This window comes from Ursus arctos, unplaced genomic scaffold, assembly GCF_023065955.2.
Source record: "Ursus arctos isolate Adak ecotype North America unplaced genomic scaffold, UrsArc2.0 scaffold_2, whole genome shotgun sequence".
NCBI lineage: Eukaryota > Metazoa > Chordata > Mammalia > Carnivora > Ursidae > Ursus > Ursus arctos.
This window is the reverse complement of record NW_026622874.1, coordinates 20176522-20201942: the sequence shown is the minus strand read 5'-3', so window position 1 is coordinate 20201942 and position 25421 is coordinate 20176522. Positions and strand designations below refer to the sequence as shown.

General features: G+C 37.7%; 1 protein-coding gene across 5 annotated transcripts in view; it reads left to right on the top strand.

Annotated features, from left to right (window-relative positions):
• PLA2G4A (phospholipase A2 group IVA) overlaps positions 1-25421 on the top strand; it is a 152051-nt gene that overhangs the window by 17938 nt on the left and 108692 nt on the right. For 4 of the 5 annotated variants that reach the window (XM_026509247.4, XM_057315152.1, XM_026509244.4 and 1 more), the window contains one exon: positions 12224-12326. In XM_026509247.4, coding sequence (XP_026365032.2) covers positions 12294-12326 — 33 coding nt within the window. In that variant the 5' untranslated portion in view covers positions 12224-12293. Of the gene's footprint in view, positions 1-718; positions 743-12223; positions 12327-25421 lie in introns of those variants that run through there. The other variant, XM_057315153.1, reaches the window with a different exon arrangement.

Sequence of the window (25421 nt, the reverse complement as noted above, 5' to 3'; positions counted from 1 at the left end):
CTGCTTTATACATTCAGTGTCCTTTAAAGAAGCTTAGAGAAAAACTACATAGAATATTTTATATCAATTCCCATCTGGTATAGTATCCTTACTCCATTGTAGCCGCATATCTTCCCCCATCTTTTGGACTATTATTTGCATATATATGACATCTTTTTTTTAATTTTTAAAAATGTTTTAAAGATTTTGTGTATTTATTTGTCAGAGAGAAAGACAGGACACAAGCAGGGGAATAGGAGGCAGAGGGAGAAGCAGGCTCTCCATTGAGCAAGGAAGCCAATGCAGGACTCGTTCCCAGGACCCTGGGATCATGACGTGAGCCAAAGGCAGATGCTTAACCGACTGAGCCACCCAGGTGCCCCTGTATATGACATCTGTTAATAAGCCCAACAATACAATTTTATAATTATTATTTTAATGCAATTGACTTCTAAATCAGTAAGAGAAGAAAACAGAGTGCTGTGTTTTCACTATCTTGTCAAATTGTTTATATGATTTACAGGCTCTCAGTTTCTTTGTGTGGATTTGAGTTACTGTCTGGTGCCACTTCTTTCCAACCTAAGTTTTCCTCACTATTTCCGTGAATGCTTCTCTCCCAGCAAAAAATTCAGGCTTTACTGATGTGGGAGTGTCTTTATTTCTCTTCACTTTGTTGGATATAGTATTCTTGGTTAATAGTTTTGTCCTTTCAGCCTTTCGAATATGTCCTCACGCTGCCTTCAAGCCTCCGTTCTGATGAGAGGTCAGATTTTAATTTTATTGTGGTTACCTTAGACACGATGAACCTTTTTCTCTTGCGACTTCCAAGATTTTGTCTCGGAATCTCCACAGATTGACTTTGTTATGTAAAGGTTTGAATCTCTTTGTATTTATCCAACTTGAAATTGGTTGAGCTTTTTGATATGGTTTTAATCAAAATTGGGGAATTTTCAGCCGTTATTTCTTCAAATATTTTTTCTTCTCTTTTTTTCCTCTCTTCTCCGCTGAGATTCCATTTACATTACAGATTAGTATACTTGATGTTGTCCCCCAGGCTTTAAGGCTTTGTTCATTTTTCTTCCTTCTTTTTCTTTTTCTTTCTGTTCGTCAGATTGAAAAATCTCTCTTCGTGCGTCTTTAAATCCGCTGATCTTTCTGAAAGCTTAAATGGGCTGTTGATCCTGTGTAGTCAATATTTCATTTCAATATGTTTTAACACCATAATTTCCACTTGGTTGTTTTTTCTGATGTCTATACCTCTTTACTGCTATGTTACGGTGTCCTACTTTCCTTTCATTCTTTCTGGTTTCCTTCAGTCCCGTGAGCATGTGTATTACAGATGCTGTGAACTATTGGTCTGTTAGGTTCATAATCTGGAGTCCCCAAGAGATAGTTATTATTGGTTGCTTTTTTCCCCTGTGTCTGGCTTATATTTTCCTGGGTCTGTTTGTTTTGTTTCTATTGTTGAAAACTGAACCTTTCAGATTAGATATTGTAGCAACTACACGATCTCATCCTTCCTCCGGGAAGGTTAGTGTTGCTGTTTCTTTTACTGACTTCTTCAGCTTGTTCTATGGAGTCTTCCCCTCCAGTGTTCAGACTCTGACACTCTAATGTGTCAGCTCAGTTTTCACTTTTCCTTTTTATTTTTTAAAGATTTTATTTATTTATTCGACAGAGAGACAGCCAGCGAGAAAGGGAACACAAGCAGGGGGAGTGGGAGAGGAAGAAGCAGGCTCATAGCGGAGGAGCCTGATGTGGGGCTCGATCCCATAACGCCGGGATCACGCCCTGAGCCGAAGGCAGACGCTCAACCGCTGTGCCACCCAGGCGCCCCACTTTTCCTTTTTCTTTTTAAGCCTGGTTTCCTAAGCGCTGCTCCTGGGCCAGCGTAGTTTTGCTCTCGGCCAGCGGTAGCCAAAGGTTTACTTAGACCTCTTGAACAAGTAAATCTACCTTTTGCTGTTTAATCATCGTGTGGCCTGGGGAATACTGGCAAATACAGGGAAATTAGGAGTTCTCCCTGGTTGTTACTTTCTGCATGTGCAAGTCCTCACTTTTAGGGAGTATCTTGCTAAGTCCTCTCTGCTTTCTTCGTAGGAGGTACAGCCTTGTGGGTACACACAGCCTTCCAGGCCAGCAATAAGTGGGCCTGAGCAAGGTGCTCTTTGCTTATCTCCTCCAAATCTTGTTACGAGATTTCCGAATGGTCTGCAGTTTTGTTGCCTGCCCAACCAGCATGGCCTGATGCTAGCATTAAACGTCCCACGTTGTTTGCTACTGTATCTCTGTTGTTTTTGACAACATCTCTGGGCATGGAACTTTCCATGCCTTGTTCCAAATGCAGTTACCTCCTCTCTCCCCCAGACAGAAAGGCAACAGAGCTATAAATCCGCAGGACTGCCCTATCTTCCCAGCTAGAACTTCTGTATACTGAGGAACTGGAGGATGGTAGGAGCAACTTCTTGCTAAAATGTCACAGATTCTCATTGCTCTTACCAAGATTTAATCAGTTTTTTAAAAAAACTGAAGTGTAGTTGATCCACAATGTTACATTAGTTTCAGGCATACAACATAGTGATTCAACAAGCCTGTATGTTATGCGGGGCTCCCCACGAGTGTAGCTACCAGCTGTCACCGTAGAATGCTATTACAATACCATGGACTAGAGATTTACTAGATTTTTAAAAAATAAGGGCTTTTCATGTATTCTGTGTCCTCTGGTTAGTTTCCAGAGCTGTTATTCGTAACTCTGACCAGTTTGATCCGCTTCTTAAAAGTTTCCCAAGTTCCTCATTCTGCCATTTTGGAAGTTGGCACACCTATGTATTAAACTTTAAAGTGAAACTAAAGTGGAGCTTTGGTCAAGGCTCTAAGACGTAAGACCTAAGAGATCAAATACTAAAATAGGTTGTAATACAGCCTGTCCTTTTACGTTTTGAAAACAGCAGGTGGATAAGAACAGTATTTAACTCTAAAATAGCATACTGCCTTCTTCACCGGGATTAAAGCTGAGGAGAGCAGAGATGTGGGGAGGACTCAGAGAGAGTTTTGTGTTGTTTGTTTGTTTGTTTGTTTGTTTGTTTGTTTTGGAGAGAACTGCTTGGAGTAGAATCCTTTAGAATCCTTCCTTTGGTGATGAGATCTGGGAGGGATATACTTCCTAACCCGCAAGCAAGAGAGGGGCCTTTAAAGAGACTACTCAGTGGGGCGCCTGGGTGGTTCAGTCGTTAAGCGTCTGCCTTCAGCTCAGGGCCTGATCCCAGGGTCCTGGGATCGAGCCCCGCATCGGGCTCCTTACTCCGCTGGGAGCCTGCTTCTTCCTCTCCCACTCCCCTGCTTGTGTTCCCTCTCTCGCTGGCTGTCTCTCTCTCTGCCAAATTAATAAATAAAATCTTTAAAAAATAAAAAATAAAAATAAATCAAGAGACTGCTCAGAAAGTTTATCAGAGAGTTTAATGTGTGTCTCCTCTATAGGCTGTGTCTAGTCAGACTTGAGAAACATAAAGGGGCAAAGGTAGCAGAATAGTGAGTTTCGTTTGGCAACCAGTTGCATTCTCAGTCTCTTGAAGAAAGGAAACAGTTATGAGTATTCTCTGTGGACTGAAGAGAACCATGGGAAAGGATCTTAAATCCTATACAGGGGTTTTGCCTGGTAGGATGAATGAACCTCAGAAGAAGACTTGTGGACGTACACCACAGGGTGCGTGGGGGCTTAGAAGAAAGTGCAAGTCTCCAGCTACAATGGAGATGCATTGCTACATGCCAGAAAATACAAGGAAGACATCTTGAAAGCAGAGTATCAGAAGAATTCACAAAAGCATCTATTTATGAGAAAAGGAATCAGCTTTAACATATACCACACCCAGAGATCACAAAGCCTGCTTATGATAGTACAATGATGTAGTAAGTTTTTTGCTCCTGTATCTTTGCCAGCCTTCTCCTGCCGTGAGGGGTTAAAAACCAGAGTTCACGAGTTAGAAGGGTTAGACTGTAGACAGAGGTGGAAAGAAGGCAACGGCCTCATCTTTCTCTATAGGCTGTAGTTTAGGGAGGAGAAAAACTTCAACTCTAAATCAAGTTTAATTTTGGATGAATACATGGGCCTAGCATTTTAATTTCTAAGTATAAATATTTAGAAATTATATATATCAGTTTTTAATAGAAACATTCGGAGGCTGACCAAAGTTTCACCAAGGTAGGAGAAGGCATAGCCTTGAATGGGTATAAAGTGCAAAAGAATCTTGCTCTAAGATTAAATGCCATGAGTTATGTTTTACTATCTATTTACCTTTTAATTTCTAAACCTAATAGACATGGACAAGTAGCTATCATACACGCATTTCCTGCTTTGGGTTTTAATATTGGGGGCGCCTCTATCCGGATCTTGCTGCAGGATACAGTAGTAACAGTGGTGGGGAGTACTTAGGAGTTAGGTGGCGAGCACAGTGATTATGAATGGAGTTGCTGGAAATGAGAAGAGGAAGTAAAGTTGCTGACACCAAACTTAGGGCACCAGCAACACGTTTCCTTTAAACATTTTGAGTACTAATCTCTTCTCTTCTGAAATACCAGTTCTGCTTTTTGTAAAAAAGAGAGAGAGAGAGAGAGAGAGCATTTCACTTTTGCCTCTCCAGACACTGGAATAGTGCTTGACACACAGGAGTTATGCCTTAAATATTTGTTGAATAAATAGAGAGATATGGTAGTTCACACCCCTGAGTGGACAAGAGTATGACACCATTGAAGAAAAGAAAGAAAACAGTGTGGACATAGCATAGAAAGAACAGGGGAGGGTGGGGGGATAAGACAGAGGAAGTTAATGGAAATCATCTCGACGTCATTAGACCACTAATTTCAAACTTCCATTAGTAGGTCATGAAATCAATTTGGTGGGCTGCTATCAGATTTAAATACATGAAATAGAATGAAGTTTAGGATATACCGTTCTTTGTAAAACTGTCAAATCAAATTTACTTCTATATTTTATTTATATATGTGTGTGTATACATTTGTGTATTGTGATATCAAAAGCCTACTTTGGTTTGTCATAAATAGGTATGAAAGCCACATAATAGGTATGGAATAGATAGAAAGATTTCTAACTTTAGAATAAAGGAATAGGAAACCACTGGAAATATTTTTATAGAGGCGTGAGTTTCAAGATTCCTTTCCAACTCTAGACATTAACTATAGAGAGTGTTGTTGCTTTTTTTTTTTTTTTAAGATTTTATTTATTTATTTGACAGAGATAGAGACAGCTAGCAGGAGAGGGAACACAAGCAGGGGGAGTGGGAGAGGAAGAAGCAGGCTCATAGCGGAGGAGCCTGACGTGGGGCTCGATCCCATAACGCCGGGATCACGCCCTGAGCCGAAGGCAGACGCTTAACGACTGCGCCACCCAGGCGCCCCTCCATGTATCTTTTCTGACCACAGCATGGATGAAACTAGAAAACAACCACAAGAAAAAGTCTGAAAAGGCTACAAATACATGGAGGTTAAATAACATGCTACTAAACAATGAATGGCTCAACCAGGAAACAAAAGAAGAAATTCAAAACGTACATGGAAACAAATGAAAATGAAAACACAATGATCCAAAACCTTTGGGATGCAGCAAAAGTGGGTCTAACAACCAATACAGGCCTACCTCAGGAAGCAAGAAAAATCTCAAACAACCTTACGTTGCACCTAAAGAAGCTAGAAAAAGAATGACAAACATTACCTAAAACCAACAGAAAGAAAGACTTAATAAAGATTAGAGCAGAGATAAATGATGTAGAATCTAAAAAAGCAATAGAACAGATCTGTGAAACCAGGAGCTGGTTCTCTGAAAGAATCAATAAAATTGATAAACCTCTAGCCAGACTTATCAAGGAAAAAAAGAGAAAGGAGTCAAATAAATAAGAGAGGAGAAATAGCCAACACCACAGAAATATAAACAATTATAAGAGACGATCATGAGAAACTATATGCCAACAAATTGGACTACCTAGAAGAAGTGGATAAGTTCCTAGAAACATATTAATTACCAAAACTGAACCAGGAAGAAATAGAAAATTTGAAAAGACTGATAACCAGCAAGGAACTGAATCAGTAATCAGAAATCTCCCAGCAAACAAAAGTCTAGGATCAGATGGCTTCAAAGGCAAATTTTACTGAATTTTTTACCAAACTTTTAAAGAAGAGTTAATACCTATTCTCAAACTTTTCCAAAAAATAGAAAAGGAAGGGAAACTTCCAAATTCGTTCTATGAGGCCAACATTATCCTGATACCAAAACCAGATAGATACCACTTTTTTAATACAGGGAAATATCCCTGATGAGCATAGATGCAAAAATCCTCAACAAAACACTAACAACTGAATCCAACAGTACATTAAAAAAATCATTTACCACATCAAGTGGGATTCATTCCTGGGTTGCAACGTGGTTCAATATTCTCAAATCAATCAATGATTGGTCACATCAATAAGAGAAAGGATAAGAACCATATGATCTTTTCAATAGACAAAGAAAATATACTTGACAAAGTACAACATCCATTCATGATAAAAACTCTCAACAAAGTAGGTTTAGAGGGAGCATATCTCAACATAATAAAGTCCATATATGAAAAACCCACAGCTAACATCATCCCTAATGGGGAAAAACTAAGAGGTTTGTTGTTGCTGTTGTTGTTTTTAAGAGCTTTTCCCCAAAAGTCAAGAACAACAGGATGTCCGCTCTCACCAGTTTTATTCAACATAGCACTGGAAGTCCTAGCCTCACCAATCAGACTACAAAAAGAAATGCATCCAAATCAGTAAGGAAGAAGTCAAACTTTCACTATTTGCAGATGACATGATACTTTATATACAAAACCTAAAAGACTCGCCCAACTGCTAGAACTGATAAATGAACTCAGTAAAGTCACAAGATACAAAATCAATGTGTAGAAATCTGTTGCAGTTCTATACACCAATAATGAAGGAGCATAAAGAGAGATCAAGAAATCAATCCCATTTACAATTGCACCAAAAACCATAAGATAGCTAGGAATAAACCTGTCTAAAGAGTTGAAAGGTCTGTACTCTGAAAACAATAAAACACTGATGAAAGGAATTGAAGATGATACAAAGCAATGGAGAGACATTCCATGCTCATGGATTATTAGAAGAACAAATATTCTTAAAATGTCTATGCTACCCAGAACAATCTACACATTTAATGCAATCTTTATCAAAATACCAACAGCATTTTTCACAAAACTAGAACAAACAATTCTAAAATGTATATGGAACCCAAATAGCCAAAGCAACCTTGAAAAAGAAAAGAAGAGCTGAAGGCATCACAATTCCAGACTTCAAGTTTTATTACAAAGCTGTAGTGATCAAAACAGTATGGTACGGGCACAAAACACACACAGACCAATGAAACAGAGTAGAAAACCCACAACTATATGAAATAAACCTACAACTATATGGTCAGTCCTTGACAAAGCAGGAAAGAATATCTCATGGGAAAAGGACAGTTTTTTCAACAAATGGTGTTGGAAAAACTGGACAGCTATATAAAAAAGAATGAAACTGGACCACCTTCTTACACCAGACACAAAAATAAATTCAAAATGGATTAAGGACCTAAATGTGAGAACCTGAAACCATAAAAGTCCTAGAGAAGAACACAAGCAGTAACCTCTTTGACCTCAGCTGTAACAACTTCTTTCTAGATATGTCTCCCGAGGCAAGGGAAACAAAAGCGAAAATAAATTCTTAGGACTACGTCAAAATAAAACCTTCTGCACAGCTAAGCAAACAACCAACAAAACTAAAAAGCAACCTACAGAATGAGAGAAGATATGTGCAAATGACATATCCTATAAAGGGTTAGTATCCAAAATATATAAAGAACTTCTTGGGGTGCCTGGGTGGCTCAATTGGTTAAGCATCTGACTCTTGATTTGGGTTCAAGTCATGATCTCAGTGTCATGAGATGGAGCCCCACTTTGGGCTCTGCTCTGTGCGTGGAGCCTGCTTAAGATTCTCTTTCTCCCTGTCCCTCTGCTCCCTACCCCCATCCTGCTCCCACTCTCTCTCTAAAAAATAAAGAACTTCTAAAAATCAGCACCCAAAAAACAATCCGATTTTAAAATGGGCAGAAGACATGAACAGGCATTTCTCCAAAGAAGGCATCCAGATGCCAAGAGACACTTGAAAAGATGTCCTTCATCTCTTACCATCAGGGAAACGCAAATCAAAACTACAATGAGATATCATCTCATACCCGTCAAAATGGCTAAGATAACCACAAGAAACAACAGGTGTTGGCGAGGATGTGGAGAAAAAGCAACCTTCTTGAACTGTTCATGGGAATGCAGACTGGGGCAGCAACTGTGAAAAACAGTATGGAGTTTCCTCAAAAAGTTAGAAATAGAACTACCCTGTGATCCAGCAATGGCACTACAAGGTATTTACCCAGAAGATACAAAAACACTAATTCGGAGGGATGTATGCACCCCTATGTTTATTGCAGCATTATTTACAATAGCCAAGATTTGGAAGCAGTCCAAGTGTCTATCAATTGATGAATGGATAAAGAAGGTATGATATATATATGATATATATATATATGTATATATGTATACATACATTCAGTATATGTATACAAAATGAAGTGTTATTCAGCCATAAAAAGAATAAAATCTTGCCATTTGCAACAACATGGATGGAACTAGAGGGTATAATGCTAATAAGTGAAATAAGTCAGTCAGAGAAGAAAAATACCATATGATTTCACTCATATATGGAATTTAAGAAACAAAACAAATGAGTAAAGGGGAGAGAGAGAGAGAAACAAACCAAGAAACACTCTTAACTATAGAAAACAAACTGATGGTCACCAGAGGGGGGGGCATGAAAGAGGTGCTGGGGATTAAGGAGGCACTTGTCATTATGAGGACTGGGTCATGTATGGAATTGTTGAATCACTCTATTGTAAACCCGAAACTAATAAAATACTGCATGTTAACTAACTGGAATTAAAATAAAACTTAAATTTTTTTTTTTAAAAGGAAGCTTGCATGCATTGAGTATTTACTATGTGATAGGCACCTTTCACCATGATTAATTCATTAGTCCTCACTACAACATTAAAGGTAGTACTATTTCCATTTATGGTAGAATACACTGGGTCTTAAAATGTGAAACTGGAGTTTGAATCAAGGTCTTTCTAATCCCTTATCCAGTGTTGTTTTTACCAAATTATGCTGCTTCAATGAAGAAAATAATATGATTTTTCCCTTAGGCATTGAATCCCTGATAGTAGTACCCTCCTGGCATTGCTGTGCAACTGTATGGACTTTTCAGCTTCTAGAAAAGGAACATAATTCTCAGGGAGTACCATTGCTGCAGCAACATAAAGCCTTCGTGTTCTTGGGTCCAGGAGCTTCACGTGGCCTATCATGTACTCGAAAGAAGAATCCTATTAAGAAATGGCTTCACTAAGTGGTGCCTGGGTGGCTCAGTTGGCTGAGTGTCTGCCTTCAGCTCAGGTCATGATCTCAGGGTCTCAGGATCGAGTTCCACATCGGGCTCCTTGCTCAGTGGGGAGTCTGCTTCTCCCTCTGCCTTGCTCATGGTCTCTCTCTCTCTCTATCTCCCTCTCTCTCAAATAAATAAATTTGTTTTAAAATTAAAAAAAAGAAATTGCTTCATTTCTAAGGGGTAATGATGTAGAGGAAATATAGATTGTTTCATCTTGATGAAAATGTACTGTTTGAAGATAGAAATCAACTTCCAGGAGCTTACAAAGTGATTGAAATAAATAGATGTTGTATTTTAAAAAGTTTTTTTCTCTGGTAAAAATAATGAGTCTTGATGAACCAGGACAAGGAAGAAAGGAGATTTTCATTTTATATAATTCTTAAATAGGGGACTATGAGCGATTTTTATCTTTCTTATAATATTGGTTCATATTTTTCACATTACAAAGTAATGAAGTGTAAAATATTTGCAAGAGACACATCCGAAAAAGGACCGTTAATCCGAAATATACAAAGAACTCCTAAAACTTAACAATAAAAAAAAAAACCCACCTGCTTTTTTAAATGAGCGAAGGACCTTAACAGAACCTTCACCAAAGAAGATATCTGGATGGCAAGCAAACATATGAAAAGAAGTTCACATCTTATGTCATCAGGGAAATGAAAACTAAAACAACAGGGAGGCAGCACTGTACAGCTGTTAGAATGGCCCAAATCTACAACACTGACAACATGCAGTGTGGGTGAAGATGTGAGCAACACAAGTGTTAAATATTGCCAGTGGGAATGCAAAATGGTACAGCAACTTTGGAAGATAGTTTGGTGGTTTCTTTTCAACCTAAACATATTCTTACTGTATGATCCAGCATTCATGCCCCTTGATATTTACCCAAAGGAAATGAGATCTTATGCCCACACAAAAAGGTGTACATAGATGTTTATAGCAGCTTCATTCACAATTGCTAAAATTTGGAAGCATCCAAGATGCCCTTCAGTAGGTGAATGGATAAATCAGCTGTGGTCCATCCGGGCCAGGTAATAGTATGTAGGTCTAAAAAGAAATGAGTTCTCAAGCCAAGAAAAGACATGGAGAAAACTTACTAAATGCATATTACTAAGTTAAAGAAGCTCATCTGAAAATGCTATGTACTATATGATTTCCAACTATGTGACGTTCTGTAAAAGGCAAAACCATGGAGACAGTAGAAAGATAGGTGGTTGCCAGGGGTTGAGACATAGGGAGAGATGAATAGGCAAAACAAAGAGGATTTTTAAGGTGTGAAAATATTCTTATGATAGCATAATAATGGGTACATGTCATTATACATTTGTCAAAACCCATAGAATATAGAACATGAAGAGTGAACCCTAAGGTAGACTATGGTCTCTGGATGATGATGATGTGTCAATGTCGGTTTATCAATTGTAACAAATGTCCCACTGTGGTAGGGGATGTGGGAATGAGGGGAGAGGCACTCTGCATGTGTGAGGATAGAGAGTATGTGGGGAAATCTCTGTTTACCCTTTCCCTACCTTCTCAGTTTTGCTAGGAACTTAAAACTCCTCTAAAAAAATCAAGTCTTTGAAAATAAATAAAATGAATGAATGAATAAATAAATAAATACTATTCTTTTTGCTAAAAAAATGACAAAGGAAGTGAGTTTAAAAATTCAAGGGTACCTCGTGAGATCCCATTTGTGTCAAAAAATTCAAATCCTTTCTTTTCCTTTTTACTCTAAATATATGACTATGCATTGGATAGTCCGGAAGGATACACATCGAAATAAAATCGTGATTACGCTTTATTCTTTATTCGCTTCTGTAGTTCATATTTCTAAAATTGAGCGTGAATTATTTTTTGTAATTTTTAAAATGTGATGCTTAAAAAAAAACTTTAAAATTTTTATATTTTATTCTGAAATAAAAACATATTTTAGACTTTACATATTAATCATAAATAATAAAGGTATTTGAGAAGATGTTCCAAATTATATGTGACATATAGAATACTAATATATAAGTATATGTTGTTTACAGTCTCGAGGGGAAAAAAATCTATGATAGAGGAAGAGATGTTCATTGAATAGTTTATTTGATTTTAAATAACATGGAGTAATTATAAGAAAGCAAAGTATAGAACGTATTTTTTCATTATCATATTTTTCATTCATTTTTATTTAACTGCTTCCAAATTAAACTGGTATTTTAGAATGAATAAACTTTTTTTTTAATACCCGCACTGAAGTTGAAATTAAACATGAACATATCTTTAAAGTTTTTAAGAAATAGCTAAGGTAAAAAAATGTTACTTTCTTATCATGAACTTGTGTAACACTAGCCCAATTGAGAAAACAAAACAGTGGCGTGTGGCTTTTTAATTATAAACAGTACAAACATAGTTTTAATTTTTCGTAAGTTCAATGACCTTCTCATAAGATACTTGGCAAATGCAAACAAAAAAAAAAATTCTGGAGTTTCCTAATAATTACTGACAGAATAAATTTGAACAAATAAATATGGAAATTAAACAGTACTATCAAAATATGTTTACCCTTTCCCTAAGTTATACGTGTACCCTCGGTCTTATAAACAACTGGAAACTCAGTCTATCTGGTCCCCTTGGGTGGACTTTGACTTCCTAAGGTTCGTATTCATCATGATTTAAATCTTGGAACTGCATCCAAGAGGAAGCTTAACAATAGCAATTGTTTATTTTGTAGGTTTTAAAGAAGCTAGAGTGCCAGAGAAGACCTTTGAAGTGTGAAGAGATTTCCTGTAATTGAAACCAAAATGTCATTTATAGATCCGTATCAGCACATTATAGTAAGTCATTTACTGTTTATGTATCCTTTCTGGGAGGGCAACAGATACATTTGTGTGCATGAGTCTTGTTGGCATTGGCTAATAAAGTAAAAGTTTATGACAAATCCAGAACAGAGGTACTTGGAGGGGGAAAAAATACCAAAACATGTGTAACAGTACAGAACTTTCATGGAACAATAAAAAATGTAGTTGCCACTTAGCAATTAGCAGTCTGTGTAAGTTCTACCGCTCACATGAATTGGTGGAGAGAAGGCAAAAGAATTCTTAAATTGAAGGCTATGTTTGGGTATGGGTCGCCAGGGTAAAGCATTCTGTAAACTTGCCCTTCGGTGTGCTCAAACCAATTCTTCTACAGGTGGTTCATTTATAGTAGAGTGATCCCAAATTTTCGTATGTATTTTTCCAAACTCAGGTGGAAGCATACACCCTCTCTTCTGATTGAAAAAAACAGGATTTCTTTGCTGAATTCCACACCTGAGATCCAGTTAGGTTTATATGGACTAGAAATCGTTTTTATGGACACTAAGGAATAATCCAGAGCCTTATTGTTACTTAAAATGAAACACTTGTTCCCTTACCCTACATCCTTCTCTAGCTACCATCCTCGCTCTTTCCCTGCCTGGAGAGCAAGGATTAACACATTACAAGTGTTTTCTAGTGCCTTCTTCCCCTCTATTCACAACTCGAATCATTAAAACTTGGACTCAGCTTTCCCACTTCACAAAAAAGCCTCTCAAGGGCTTCTTTTGGTGCTGAATTCAATCAACTCTTCAGTAGCCCTCATCCTCCCCCAACCCCACTGGTCTTTCTCTTCTTAAAACTCTTCTTGATGGGGTGCCTGGGTGGCTCAGTTGGGGTGCCTGGGTGGCTCAATTGGTTAAGCGGCTGCCTTCAGCCTAGGTCATGATCCGAGAGTCCCTGCTCGTATGGGAGCCTTCTTCTCCCTCTCCCCCTGCCCCCCGCTTTTGCTCTCTGTCTCTCAAATAAATAAATAAACTCTTAAAAAAAAAAAAACTCTTCTCGATTTTTCTGTGGTTCTGTTTCAGATTTCTCTGTTCTGTTTCATATTTTCTTGCAATTGGCTCCTTCTCAGTTTTCTTCGCAAGCTGCTCTTCCTGCTGGACTCTTTTTTTTTTTTGTCTTTAATCGAGGTATAGCATATATAAAGTGCATAAATCTTAATCGTTCAGCTTGATGGATATTAACCTATGTTTTCCTCTCATGAAACCGTCATCCAAATAAAAATACACAGCATTAAAAGTATTGCAGAAGAGTTGCTCCTGTCATTTCCGGTCAATAAACTCCACAAAGGTAACCAACATTTGACTTCTATTACTGTAGGTAAATGTGGCCTGTTCTTGACCTTCGTATAGATACCTGCCTTCAGCATTACATCTGTGAGATTCATTCATGTTGTTGTAAAGCAGCAGAATTGCACACTTTTACACTGCCATGTAGCATTCCCTTATCTGAATATACTACGAACTCTCTAGTCCCCCGATAACTCTCCTCTCACTGAATGGCAATGGCACCTCTACCGTAAAGCCTTATGTGTGTGGTTGATTTGCATGCTCTTCTATTGGTCTGTTAGGCTTTGTTGTATAATGCCAGTTGTACGTCTATCTTAATTTCTTTTTTTTTTTTTTAAGATTTATTTATATTTGTCAGGGAGAGAGAGCGCACAAGCAGGGGGAGCAGCAGGCAGAGGGAGAAGCAGGCACCCCGCTGAGCAAGGAGCCCGATGCGGGACTGTCCCCACCTGAGCCAAAGGCAGATGCTTAACCAACTGAACCACCCAGGTGTCCCATCTTAATTTCTGTAGCTTTGAAATGTATCTTATGTATGGTAGTGTAAAATCCTCCAGCTTTTTCTTCTTCAAGATTGTCTTGACTGTTTTCAGTCTTCTGCATTTCCATATAAATTTTGCAATCAGTTTGTCAATTTGCACAAACACACATATACATAAAACTGCTGGAATTTTTATTGGCTCTGTAATGATTTTATAGACCAATTAAGGAAGAGATGATATGATAATGATATTGAATCTTCCCACCCATTAATAACCCATTTATTTAGATTATCTTTAATTCTCTCAGGAGTGTATTATTGACTTCAATAAGAAATCTTTTATAGTATTCCCCCCTTACCTGTGGTTTCAGTGACCTGTGGTGACTTTAGACAGAAGCAGATGATCCTCCTTCTGATGTATCATCAGAAGGACAGTAGTAACCTAATGCTACGTCACTAAGCCTGTGTCGTTCATTCACTTCATCTCATCACCTAGGCATTTTATCATTTCATATCATCACAAGAAGGAGGGTGAGTACAATACAAGATACTTTGAGAGAGAGAGCACATTCACATAACTTTTATTGTAGTGTATTGTTATAGTTGTTCTATTTTATTATTAGTTATTGTTAATATCTTACTGTGTCTAATCCATAAACTAAACTTTATCAAAGGTATGTATGTACAGGAAAAAATAGCATATAGGGAGTTCGTACTATCCACGGTTTCAGGCATCCATGGTAGGGCAGCTGGGAGGTTGCTTGGAATGTAGCCCCTGCGGCTAAAGAGGGATTACTATACATCTTTTCTTAGATGTATTTCTTGATAGTTGATATTTTAGTGTCATTATTTGTAAATTTTATTTTCCAATTAGTTTTTGCATTTAGATCAAGATACAATTGATCTTTGTATATTTAGTAAACTTACTGAATTTCTTTATTAATTTTAACAGTTTGTAGGTTCTTTTGGATTTTCAGCTTACACATTCATGTATCTGTGAATAATGCCAATTTTACTTCCTCCTTTTAAATTTTTAAATATTTATCCTTAGAGCTTTATTAATTGTAGACCATCTACTTTAGATAAAGCACATAGGTTTGGAAATGTCACATTTTCATAATTGCTCAATGAAAAATATTTTCTAACTTTTTCTAATTCAGTCCCTGAACTGAGCTTTGACTCATGGGTACTTAGACATGTGTATATTAATTTTCAAACAGTTGTCTTTGTCTTTGATTTCTAATCTAATTCTACTATGTTCAGAGAACATACTCTGCATGATTTTTTGTTTTTTGCAATATGTTTATACATGATTATGGGCAAGCATATTTTCTATTTTGGTAAATGTTGCATATACAACAGTATGTTTCCATTTTCAACTTTTGCTTTATGAATTTTGAAGAAATGTTATTAGTGCATATAACTTCTGGATGTATATATTTCTCTAATTGATGTTTTGTCACTGTAAGTCCTTTTTAAATCTCTAATAATAACTTTGTTCTAAATTTTACTTTGTCTTTTATTAATTTGACCTCTTCTAGTTTCTTTGATTAGTGTATGTGTCGTTTTATGTTCAATTTATGTTTTTCCTTATATTTAAAGTGTGTTTTTTGTGAAAAGCATATAATCAGGGGTGCCTGGGTGGCTCAGTCAGTTAAGTGTGTGCCTTCAGCTCAGGTCATGATGGGATCGAGCCCAGCACTGGGCTCCTTGCTCAGCAGGAGTCTGCTTCTCCCTCTTCCAACCCCCTCCCCCGCTCATGCTTGTGCTTTCTCTCTCTCAAATAAATAAACTAAAAAATCTTAAAAAAAAAAAAAAAAAAAAAAGGCAGGGGCGCCTGGGTGGCTCAGTCAAACGTCTGCCTTCGGCTGAGGTCATGATCCCAGAGTCCTGGGATGAGCCCCACATGGGGCTCCCTGCTTGTCAGGGAGCCTGCTTCTTCTTCTCCCTCTGCTGCTCCCCTGCTTGTATTTACTCTCTCTCTCTCTGTCAAATAAATAAATAAAATCTTTTTTTAAAAAGCATATAATCAGGGTTGAAAATTAGATATCTTTGTTTTCTTTTTTTTTTTTAATTTTATTTATTTGACAGAGAGAGAGACAGGCAGCGAGAGAGGGAACACAAGCAGGGGGAGTGAGAGAGGAAGAAGCAGGCTCCCAGCAGAGGAGCCTGATGTGGGACTCGATCCCAGAACGCCGGGATCATGCCCTGAGCCGAAGGCAGACGCTTAACGAATGTGCCACCCAGGCGCCCCAAGATATCTTTGTTTTCTGAAACAATATCCTACTTTCCACAATTATGGTTTTCTATAGATGCATTTAAACAATGAAAATATTGTTTTTTCATATTAATGAAGTTTCTGTATATATGTGCAGATTAATTTTTTCTCACCCCACCAGTAATTCCTATAACTCTCAGAGAATTTAATCAAAGTGTTCATTCGTAAACTTTTACATGAAATTTGGCACTGGGAACTGAAAAGGGAAGATAAGGTAAAGGTCTATACCCCTGAGCTTAAGACAAAGACCAACAATAATTCTGAGCACTAACGTTTGGACTTTCATTCTACTTTTAAACCTATTTTAATTTTCTTTTTTCTGAGCACTTATCATTATTTATTGAATGCCCATTTGTACCACTCCCTGTAGGTTGTCAGTAGGTACTCAGGATGCAAAAGTGAATCAGACAGAGTCCCTGCACTGAGTTTATGCTTAGCAGACAAACGATTTATTCACACACTAATAACCATAATGTTTAGAAAGAGCTCTGGTATGAGACAATGAAGATTACTCTGGGAATATACAACATGAATAACTAATGATAGGAATCCTCCTGACATTCCTAGAGGGAGTGACATGTAAGCACAGACTTGAAGGTTTAGCACAAGGAAAGTGAAGAAGGAGAAAATTACTTTTCTGGATTGGAAAAAAACAAATGTGAGGTAATCTGGAGATGAGAAAGTTCATTTAAGGGAATGAAGAAGTTCAGTATGATTGGAGTGTAATACATTTCAAAGTACATGATTATTCCAAATACCCTTCCCTCTCCTACCTCAATCTGACCAAGCCTTCTTACTGACCATTGTATAGTCCCCACATGTCTCTTGTCAGATGACCTTGTGAGCTGGCCATGTAGTTTCTTCTCTTAACATGACAGAGTATGTTTAAAAATCAAACTGCACTCTGGATATTTTAAAACTCATTGCTGTCACCTTTTCTCGCAAATTTTAACTACAGCTAAATAGTGAGGACATAGTAATTGCCTATGCGGCATCTGAACATGATGAAGCCTGCAAACCGCCTAACCGTGTCACGGTTTTCCTTACCTTGCCCAGCGTCAGAGCGGGACATTTAATTTGCATTCCGATGTGTAGCACTTTCAAATGAGGATCCCTAAGAGCTTTATAGTTTTGTTCTTCTTGTTCTTTCTGTATGTATGAAAAAGACTGTGTGTATGTCTGTGTAAATTGTTTTAGTGACAAAATTCCCTGCTCTAGTTTTCACAGAAAGATACTTTTCAAAATATATACGTGAGCATACTCAGCACAGAACAATTTTAGTAAAGAGGAAAGATGGGGAAAAGTAAGTCAGCTGACTTGTCACAAGTTGTGCCAGACGGGCCAACACCGTTTTGTCTGCCTCAAGGCACAGAAGATTGGCCTTATTTTCCCCACACCTGTGATGCTGTGACATGTTGGGGAACCCCGTGGGCTGATACAGCAGTTCACAGCCAGCAAGTTCTCGTGCTTCCCGCAGTGCTGGCTTTTAAGAACCTGATAGAAAATGGCAGAATTCAGTGTCCATATGTTTAGAGTCCTCGTGAGGTACTTTCTCACCTGAAGGATGTTTGTGTCTCCAGAATTTATTGAAATTTTGGGGGGCCAATTTTACAAGGATAGGTCAAGTATAAATTATTTATAAAAATTTCCATCTTTTTACTCTGAAAATGAGTCACTTCCCTGGAGTGAAAAAGAATCCACACCTCTTCCAACCTGACTTATGCCACTGTCCCACATCCACAGAACCCAAGGTTGTCTTCACATTAGACACAGTCAACCACACGGGTGTGCTAGCGTGACTGCCTGCTAAAATACACGGACCTTTGAAAAACGTCATTGTGGGGTGACTGGAAATTTTACCGGGAAAGTAGAAAGATATTATTCTAGATTATTATGGTAACATGGAGGGGGGAGTGCAACACAGGGTAAGGAATCAAAGAGCTAGTATTCTAGTGGTGGTTCCCGTCTTCAGTTACGTGCTCCTGAGCACTGAAGCTGAGTTTTAGCTGCCTCATGTGGAAAAACAGGGTATGAATAGTACCTGCTGTGTCTGCTTCACAAGACTTTTATAAATAATAAAGTGCTATGTGTATAAAGGTATTCCCTAGACACAGTAAAGGAAGGTATTTCTAACCAAGGGACATCAGAAGGTGAGACACTGCTATTGAGAAATCAAAAATATAAAGGTGGCAAAACGCTGTGGCAAAGCCTAGCACTGTGCAAAACTAACAGTGAGTTTTATGGCCAATAGCACATTCGTTGCTGTTATTGTTCTAGAAAAGTGAAGAAGAGGATAAGCTTCTCACCTTTCCCTGACACCAGTCATTCCTTATAGTGCAGTCTATGGAATTTTCAACTTAAAACAGGGAGGCTGGTTTACTAGGGTGCTAATCCTTAGAAGACTCTCACTCTCTCAAGGCTACTTAGTCTCAGCCTCCTCGTCTCTGGATCAGCAAAAACGGTGCTTACCACTCTGGTTCTTCCGTGCTCTCTTTGATTTTTGATCTCTTTCCTGGTAGTTAAGGCCTTTTTATTTTGTTCTTTGTTACTATATTAGTCTGTGTTCTCCAGAGAAACAGAATCAATAGGAGATAAGGAGATGATAGATAGATAGATAGATAGATAGATAGATAGATAGATAGATAGATAGAGTCTTAATTTAGCTTATAAACAACAGAAATTTATTACTCAGAGTTCTGGAGGCTGGGAAGTCCAAGATCAAGTCACCAGTATGATTGCATTCAGTGAAGGCCTTCTTCCCTGGTTTGTCGCCACTCTGTCCTCATGAGGTGGAAGAGACAAGGAATCTGTCTAGATTCTCGTCTATATAGGCGCTAATCCACTCACGAGAGTTCCTTACAGCTCCCAAAGCTCTCATCCCGTAATCTTTGAAGTGTTAGGATTCCAACATGAATTTGGGGTGGGGGGGAACACAAATACTCAGACCATAGCAGTTAGATCTAGATACGGAGATTTATTTTGAAGAATTGTCACATGTGGTTATGGAGGTTGCGAAGTCACACATTCTGCCATCTGCAGAGTGGAGAGTCAGGAAAGACAGGGGTATAATTCAGTCTACTTCTGGGGGCTAATGGTATACATAGCAGGCCAAGGTCAGGAGAAGATTTCAGGACATGAGGAGTTTCAACTCAAGCAGTAGGACTGGAAGAAAAGAGGCAAAGTCCTCCTTTTGTTCTATTCAGGCCCTCAACAGATGAGATGATGGCAGCCCACACTGGGGAAGGCAACGTACTTTCCTGAGTCACTGATTCAAAAGATACTCTCATTTGGAAAGACCCTCACAGATAGAGCTGGAGTAATATTTAATCTGAGCACCCCGAGGTCAGTCACAGTTACGTTTTGGAAAATCTTTACTTATTTTGTAAAGCCTTATTCGGTTTTTAGTTATTCTCTGTGGGAAATGTTTATGTGGGAAGTGTCTAATGATGATTTAACCTACCATTATCACAAGCGGAGTTCCCCCATTGCGTTTACTCTAAGTCAATAGTGCCTCTAGATAATCCCCAGAAGATAGATTAAAAAAAAAAAGTCTCATCTTAAAAGATTTCCACAGATGGTAAAATTATCCCCCAAACCTGACATTCAGTATAGATCTATGTGAAATTATAATGTTGGAGTCTGGGTTGGTTTCACGGAATCCTTGACAAATCCCATGTCATTAGCGATATAATTGCCATTTTACAGATGCGGAAACCAAGGGAGAAAAACTGAGTTGAAATATCAGGCAATCTATTATAAATATCCTGATTTATGTCCATGTCTTTTAGTTATAAATCTCACTTACTGCTTAATGACAAAGATGAACTAAGACCAAGAGAAGGTTTTTAAGAAGTTCCTTAAAATAAAGATAAATTACCCCTTAAAATAAGGATAAATTTTTAAGAAGTTCCTTAAAATAAAGATAAATTAAATCTGTTGGATCTACTAGACTTAACTGTACATCTGAAAATCATCATTGCAAAGACATCTTAAATGGGAATGAACACGACATATCAGCTAGGTCGGTAATTCTAACCTAAATAAGTATTTCTGCCACCCAAAGCATCTTTAAGAATGTGTGGGGAAAAAGGTTCAAGTGTGCATGGTGCTTCATGTGTTCTAATGAGCCCCTCCAGGAGAATGAAAGTGTACCTCTCTCCCTCCAGGTCCTTAGTTCAGCCATAATTACTCCAAGGAAAATATAGATTTCTTCAGGAGTGTTGAAGTAGGAAAAAAGCTGATGTTCAAAAAAAATTGTGTGTGTGGTACTATGGCTACTCAATTACCATTGGACCAGAATCTATATCTCAATTAAAGGTTAGGTACTAAAAATTTGGGTAACTTGAATTTTAGGTATCTTGATGTTATGTTCACTATAAATTTATGGTGAGTATGTCATTAAACGAGTATTTTAGACACAAGCTGTCACCATCAAATATTTCTTTTTTGTACTGGTTTTCTGCCAGAGCAGTCTCAGTAATCCCGATTAAAATAGGACTTAAAATCTTTTAACGTCAGTGAAAATTAACTCTATTTTAATTTTTAAAGATATATACATATTTATTATGATATATATTGTTACTGTATTTGATATATGTTTATTGTGTAAATGGGGAAAACTTCTTGTTCATGAGAGAAGAAACTCAAGTCAGATTTTTGATTATGCTTTTCTTTTAATAAAGAAAAATCTAGCTCTGCTAGAGCCAACAGATTTTGTCGACAAATTAGGTGTTTGGGACATTAGGGTAATTTATGCATATGGCAGTCCATGACTAAAGTTCTTTTTTTTTAAAGGATTTTTTTTTTTAAGATTTTATTTATTTATTTGTCAGAGAGAGACCGCAAGAGAGAGAACACAAGCAATGGGAGTGGGAAAGGGAGAAGTAGGCTTCCTGCCAAGCAGGGAGCCTGATGTGGGGCTTGATCCCAGGACCCTGGGATCATGACCTGAGTTGAAGGCAGACGCTTAACAGCCGAGCCACCTAGGCACACCAACATTACTAGAATTCTTACAGCAAGTTTAGATTGTAAATAGATAAGCTGGCCGTTTATAAAAAATGTGAGAGAATAGTAACACAATGCCTGTGCCTCTCGAAGGATTAGAATAAAACTCCATGCCAGGAGGTGAAAGTAAAAATAGGTATCTTATCTAAAAAACTGTCCTAACTCCTAGATGACATCAGTGCAGAAATTCTTTTGAAACATTTCTGAGATCTGTTTGAAATTGCCTCTTGCTGATTGTGATGCTCACAGTCTCCGGGTTCAGTAATGAGATTCTCCAGGCTTTATCACACTAACAGTCTTTGGTTTTAGTTTGAGTTAAAATTAGGCAATGGCAGTTAAGTAGAGAAGGAGAGATACTTGCGTGCAGAATCCACCTTCGCTTCCATCGGATTTGTTTTATGATTGTTTTTTCAGTTCTTCTTTGTAACAGTAGAACTTTCAACAGATTAGAATCATCAAATTGATTTTGTACAGGCTGACTAGTTCTGTTTTCCAATACCCAGTCATTTTAGTTGCACATGGTAATGTAATTCTCCAGAATGAATTTAATACAGTAACTATTTTCCTAATGACTGGAGGATTGTAATTGCGAAAAGAAAAAGGGTTGTGATTTTCACTATGGAAAAGATGAGGGATGAAAAAAGACAGTCGAAGTAAGGTAATCCAAGGGCTGAGGGCAGAGCTTAATCTTGTGGCTGAGTCAGTGTACTGAGCTTGTATTTGACATCTCAATTGAAAAATGGCACCTCTTTCTGCCAGCTACCAACTAGCATTGTGCTGAGTCATTAGTTCCTCCAGAGAACACTGATTATGGATTCAATAATATCATTTCCACTGGTACTACCCCTGAGACATAACCAAAAGTCTCCCATCCAAATTGGAAGCTGGCCTAGTCCATACTAGTTTGAATTTATATGTGATACTGGCCCGAGGAAACAAAGAAAAGAGTTAATCTAAACTTATTTGGATAGTTGTTGATTGACACTAAACGTTTTTCTCCAAGAATTTGTACTTACTTAATAGATACTATAATCTTTACAGCCCTAAGAAAGAGATGGGCATGATTTTGACACTCCTCTTCTGAAAATAATTTACAGGTAATCTGAAGATTTCTGATGTTTCCAAAATTAACTTAAAAAAAAAACAAAAATGTGGTTGATTTGCCCCTTATTTCCTGTGAAGAGTAGGCAAGTATTTCATTCATTATAGTCAAGAAAGAGTTGAGGCTAATGGAAATAAAAGCAGATTAAAATAGAGCTGAATGATAGAGGAAATGACACAGTTAATAGAGGAACTTCAGATCAGTAACAGATATAATAGACTAGATTATAACTATACCACTTTAATAAGTGGAAACAGCCTTTTTCACTATTAAGGTATTGGTATTTGGTATTATTCTCTGTGTAAGTAAAGGAACGTACAGAGAGTGAAGACATTGGGGGTAGCAAGAATAGATTCTAATTCAAATTTAACTTTTACTATCTATGAGATACTGAGAAATTATTTAACTTCTCAGAATCTCACTTTAGTCATATATAAATAATACCTATTTTATAGGGTTGTTGCAAAAATTAAATGAGAATTCACATCTAGAAGAATATGTAACATATGGTTCATACTCAATGAATCCTTATAACATTATCATCTCTATATATGTGTCATTTTTTTAATAATGTTGAGCTATTTTTTTAAGATTTTATTTTAAGTAATCTCTACACCCCATGTGGGGCTTGAACTCACAATCCCAGAGATGGAGTGAAATGCTGAGAGGCTAAATAAGCCTTGCATTCCTAGGGTAAATCATACTTGGTTGTGATTATACTTCCTTTTATATATTATCAGATTCTTTTTTTTTTTTTAAGATTTTATTTATTTATTTGACAGAGAGAGAGACAGGCAGCGAGAGAGGGAACACAAGCAGGGGGAGTGGAAGAGGAAGAAGCAGGCTCCCAGCAGAGGAGCCCGATGTGGGCCTTGATCCCAGAACGCCGGGATCATGCCCTGAGCCAAAGGCAGACACTTAACGACTGCGCCACCCAGGCGCCCCTATATTATCAGATTCTATTTGCTATGATTTGTTGAGAACTTCTTCATCTATGTCTATGATAGATATTGGTCAGTGGTGTTTTTTATTTTTATTTTTTTCCTTGTAATTTCTCTGTCTGCTTTTGTTATCAGGGTAATGCTGGCTTCATAAAATGAGTTGGGTACTATTGCTTCTGCTTCTCTCTTCTGGAAGGGATTGGAGGGTATTGGTGTCATTTCTTCCTTAAGTGTTTGGTAGAATTTGCCAGTGAACCCATCTGGGCCTGGTGCTTCTGTTTCAGAAGTTTCTTTATAGGCCTATTCAGATTGTCTGTTTCTACTTCTGTGAGTTTTGGTAGGTTATGTCTTTCAAGGAATTGGTACATTTCATCTAGATTATTAAATTGTGGGCTTAGAGTTGTTCATACTATTACTTTATTATTATTTTGATGTCCATAGAATTGGGAGTGAACTTCCCTTATTTATTTATTGTATTTGTAATTTGTGCTCTCTTTTTTTCTTATTTAGCCTGACTAGATGCTTATCAATTTTGTTGCTCTTTTCAAAGAACCAATTTTTAGTGTCATTGATTTTCTCTATTGATTTTCCATTTTCAGTTTTATACATTCCTGCTCTATTTTTTACTATTTTTCTTCTGCTTACTTTGGATTTAACTTGCTTTTCTTTTTCTAGTAGACACTTAGATGATTGATTTTAGATCTTTCTTCTTTTCATATATGCATATCATAAAATAATATATGAAATATATGTATGTATGAAATAATATGTATGTCAATATACATATTATTTTCCATCTAAGCACTCCTTTCACTGCATCCCCATAATTTTGCTAAGTTGTAGTTTCATTTTCATTTAGTTCCAGACATTTAAAAATTTCTTCTGAGACTTCTTCATTGACATATGTGTTATTTAAAAGTGTATTATTTAATCTCCAAGTACTTTGTGATTTTCCAGCTATTATTCTATTTTGGTTTCCAGTTTTGTGGTCTGAGAGTACACATTGTATGATTGTTCCACATGATCTTAAGAAGAATGTATGTTCTGCTCTTTGACAAAGTAGTCCATAGATGTCAATTATATCTAGTTGACTGATGGTGCTGTTTAGTTCAACTGTCTTCTTACTAATTTTCTGCCTGATAGATCTATTTCTTTTTTTTTAATACTTCTTTTATTTGTCAGAGGAAGAGAGAGGAAGCACAAGCAGGGGGAGCGGCAGGCAGAGGGAGAAGCAGGCTCCCTGCTGAGCAAGGAGCTCCATGTAGAACTCAATTTCGGGACCCTGGGATCATGACTTGAGCTGAAGGCAGACGCTTAACTGACTGAGCCACCCAGGCGTCCCAGATCTGTCTATTTCTGATAGGGGGGTGTTGAAGTCTTCAACTATGATAGTGGGGTTTTTTGTGTGGTTTTTTTTGGTGGGGGCCATGTGTGTGATTTTGGGTTCTATGAAGCTGAGTAAGGGGCAGGCGGGGCTAGGTGGGGAGAGATGGAGAAGGGGCTAGGTGCTCAGGCTCACAGAAATCCTAAAAGTGTGGAGGTGTGGGGAGACCAGAGAAAAGGGGACAAACCAGACCACCCTGCTCTAGGCATGTGACCAGGGTGTCTTTTTTATGATAATCACCTGTGACCAACAAAGAGTAACCAGACCCTAAAAAGGAAGTAAGCCTTTGAAGGTGTTATGACTAGTCCTTGCTCAATGGTGGTATCATTAGAGATGTTGAAAGGATTTCAGTTCCCTGGTTAGCTTTCTATAAAAGACCAGCCTTAAAAGCCTCAGTGGCAACCCTGTGGGGACCCCTCTCACTCTTGGGAGCTTTCTCTTTATCTTCATTTAATAAACTTCTATTGCTTTACTCATTCTTCTTTGTCCACGAGATTCATTCTTCGAATCAGTGAGACAAGAATGTAGCTCTTGCTTCAAAGCAACACACTTTTTTTGTAAGCATTCATTTCATTTAGAATTGATTGCTTTACTTATG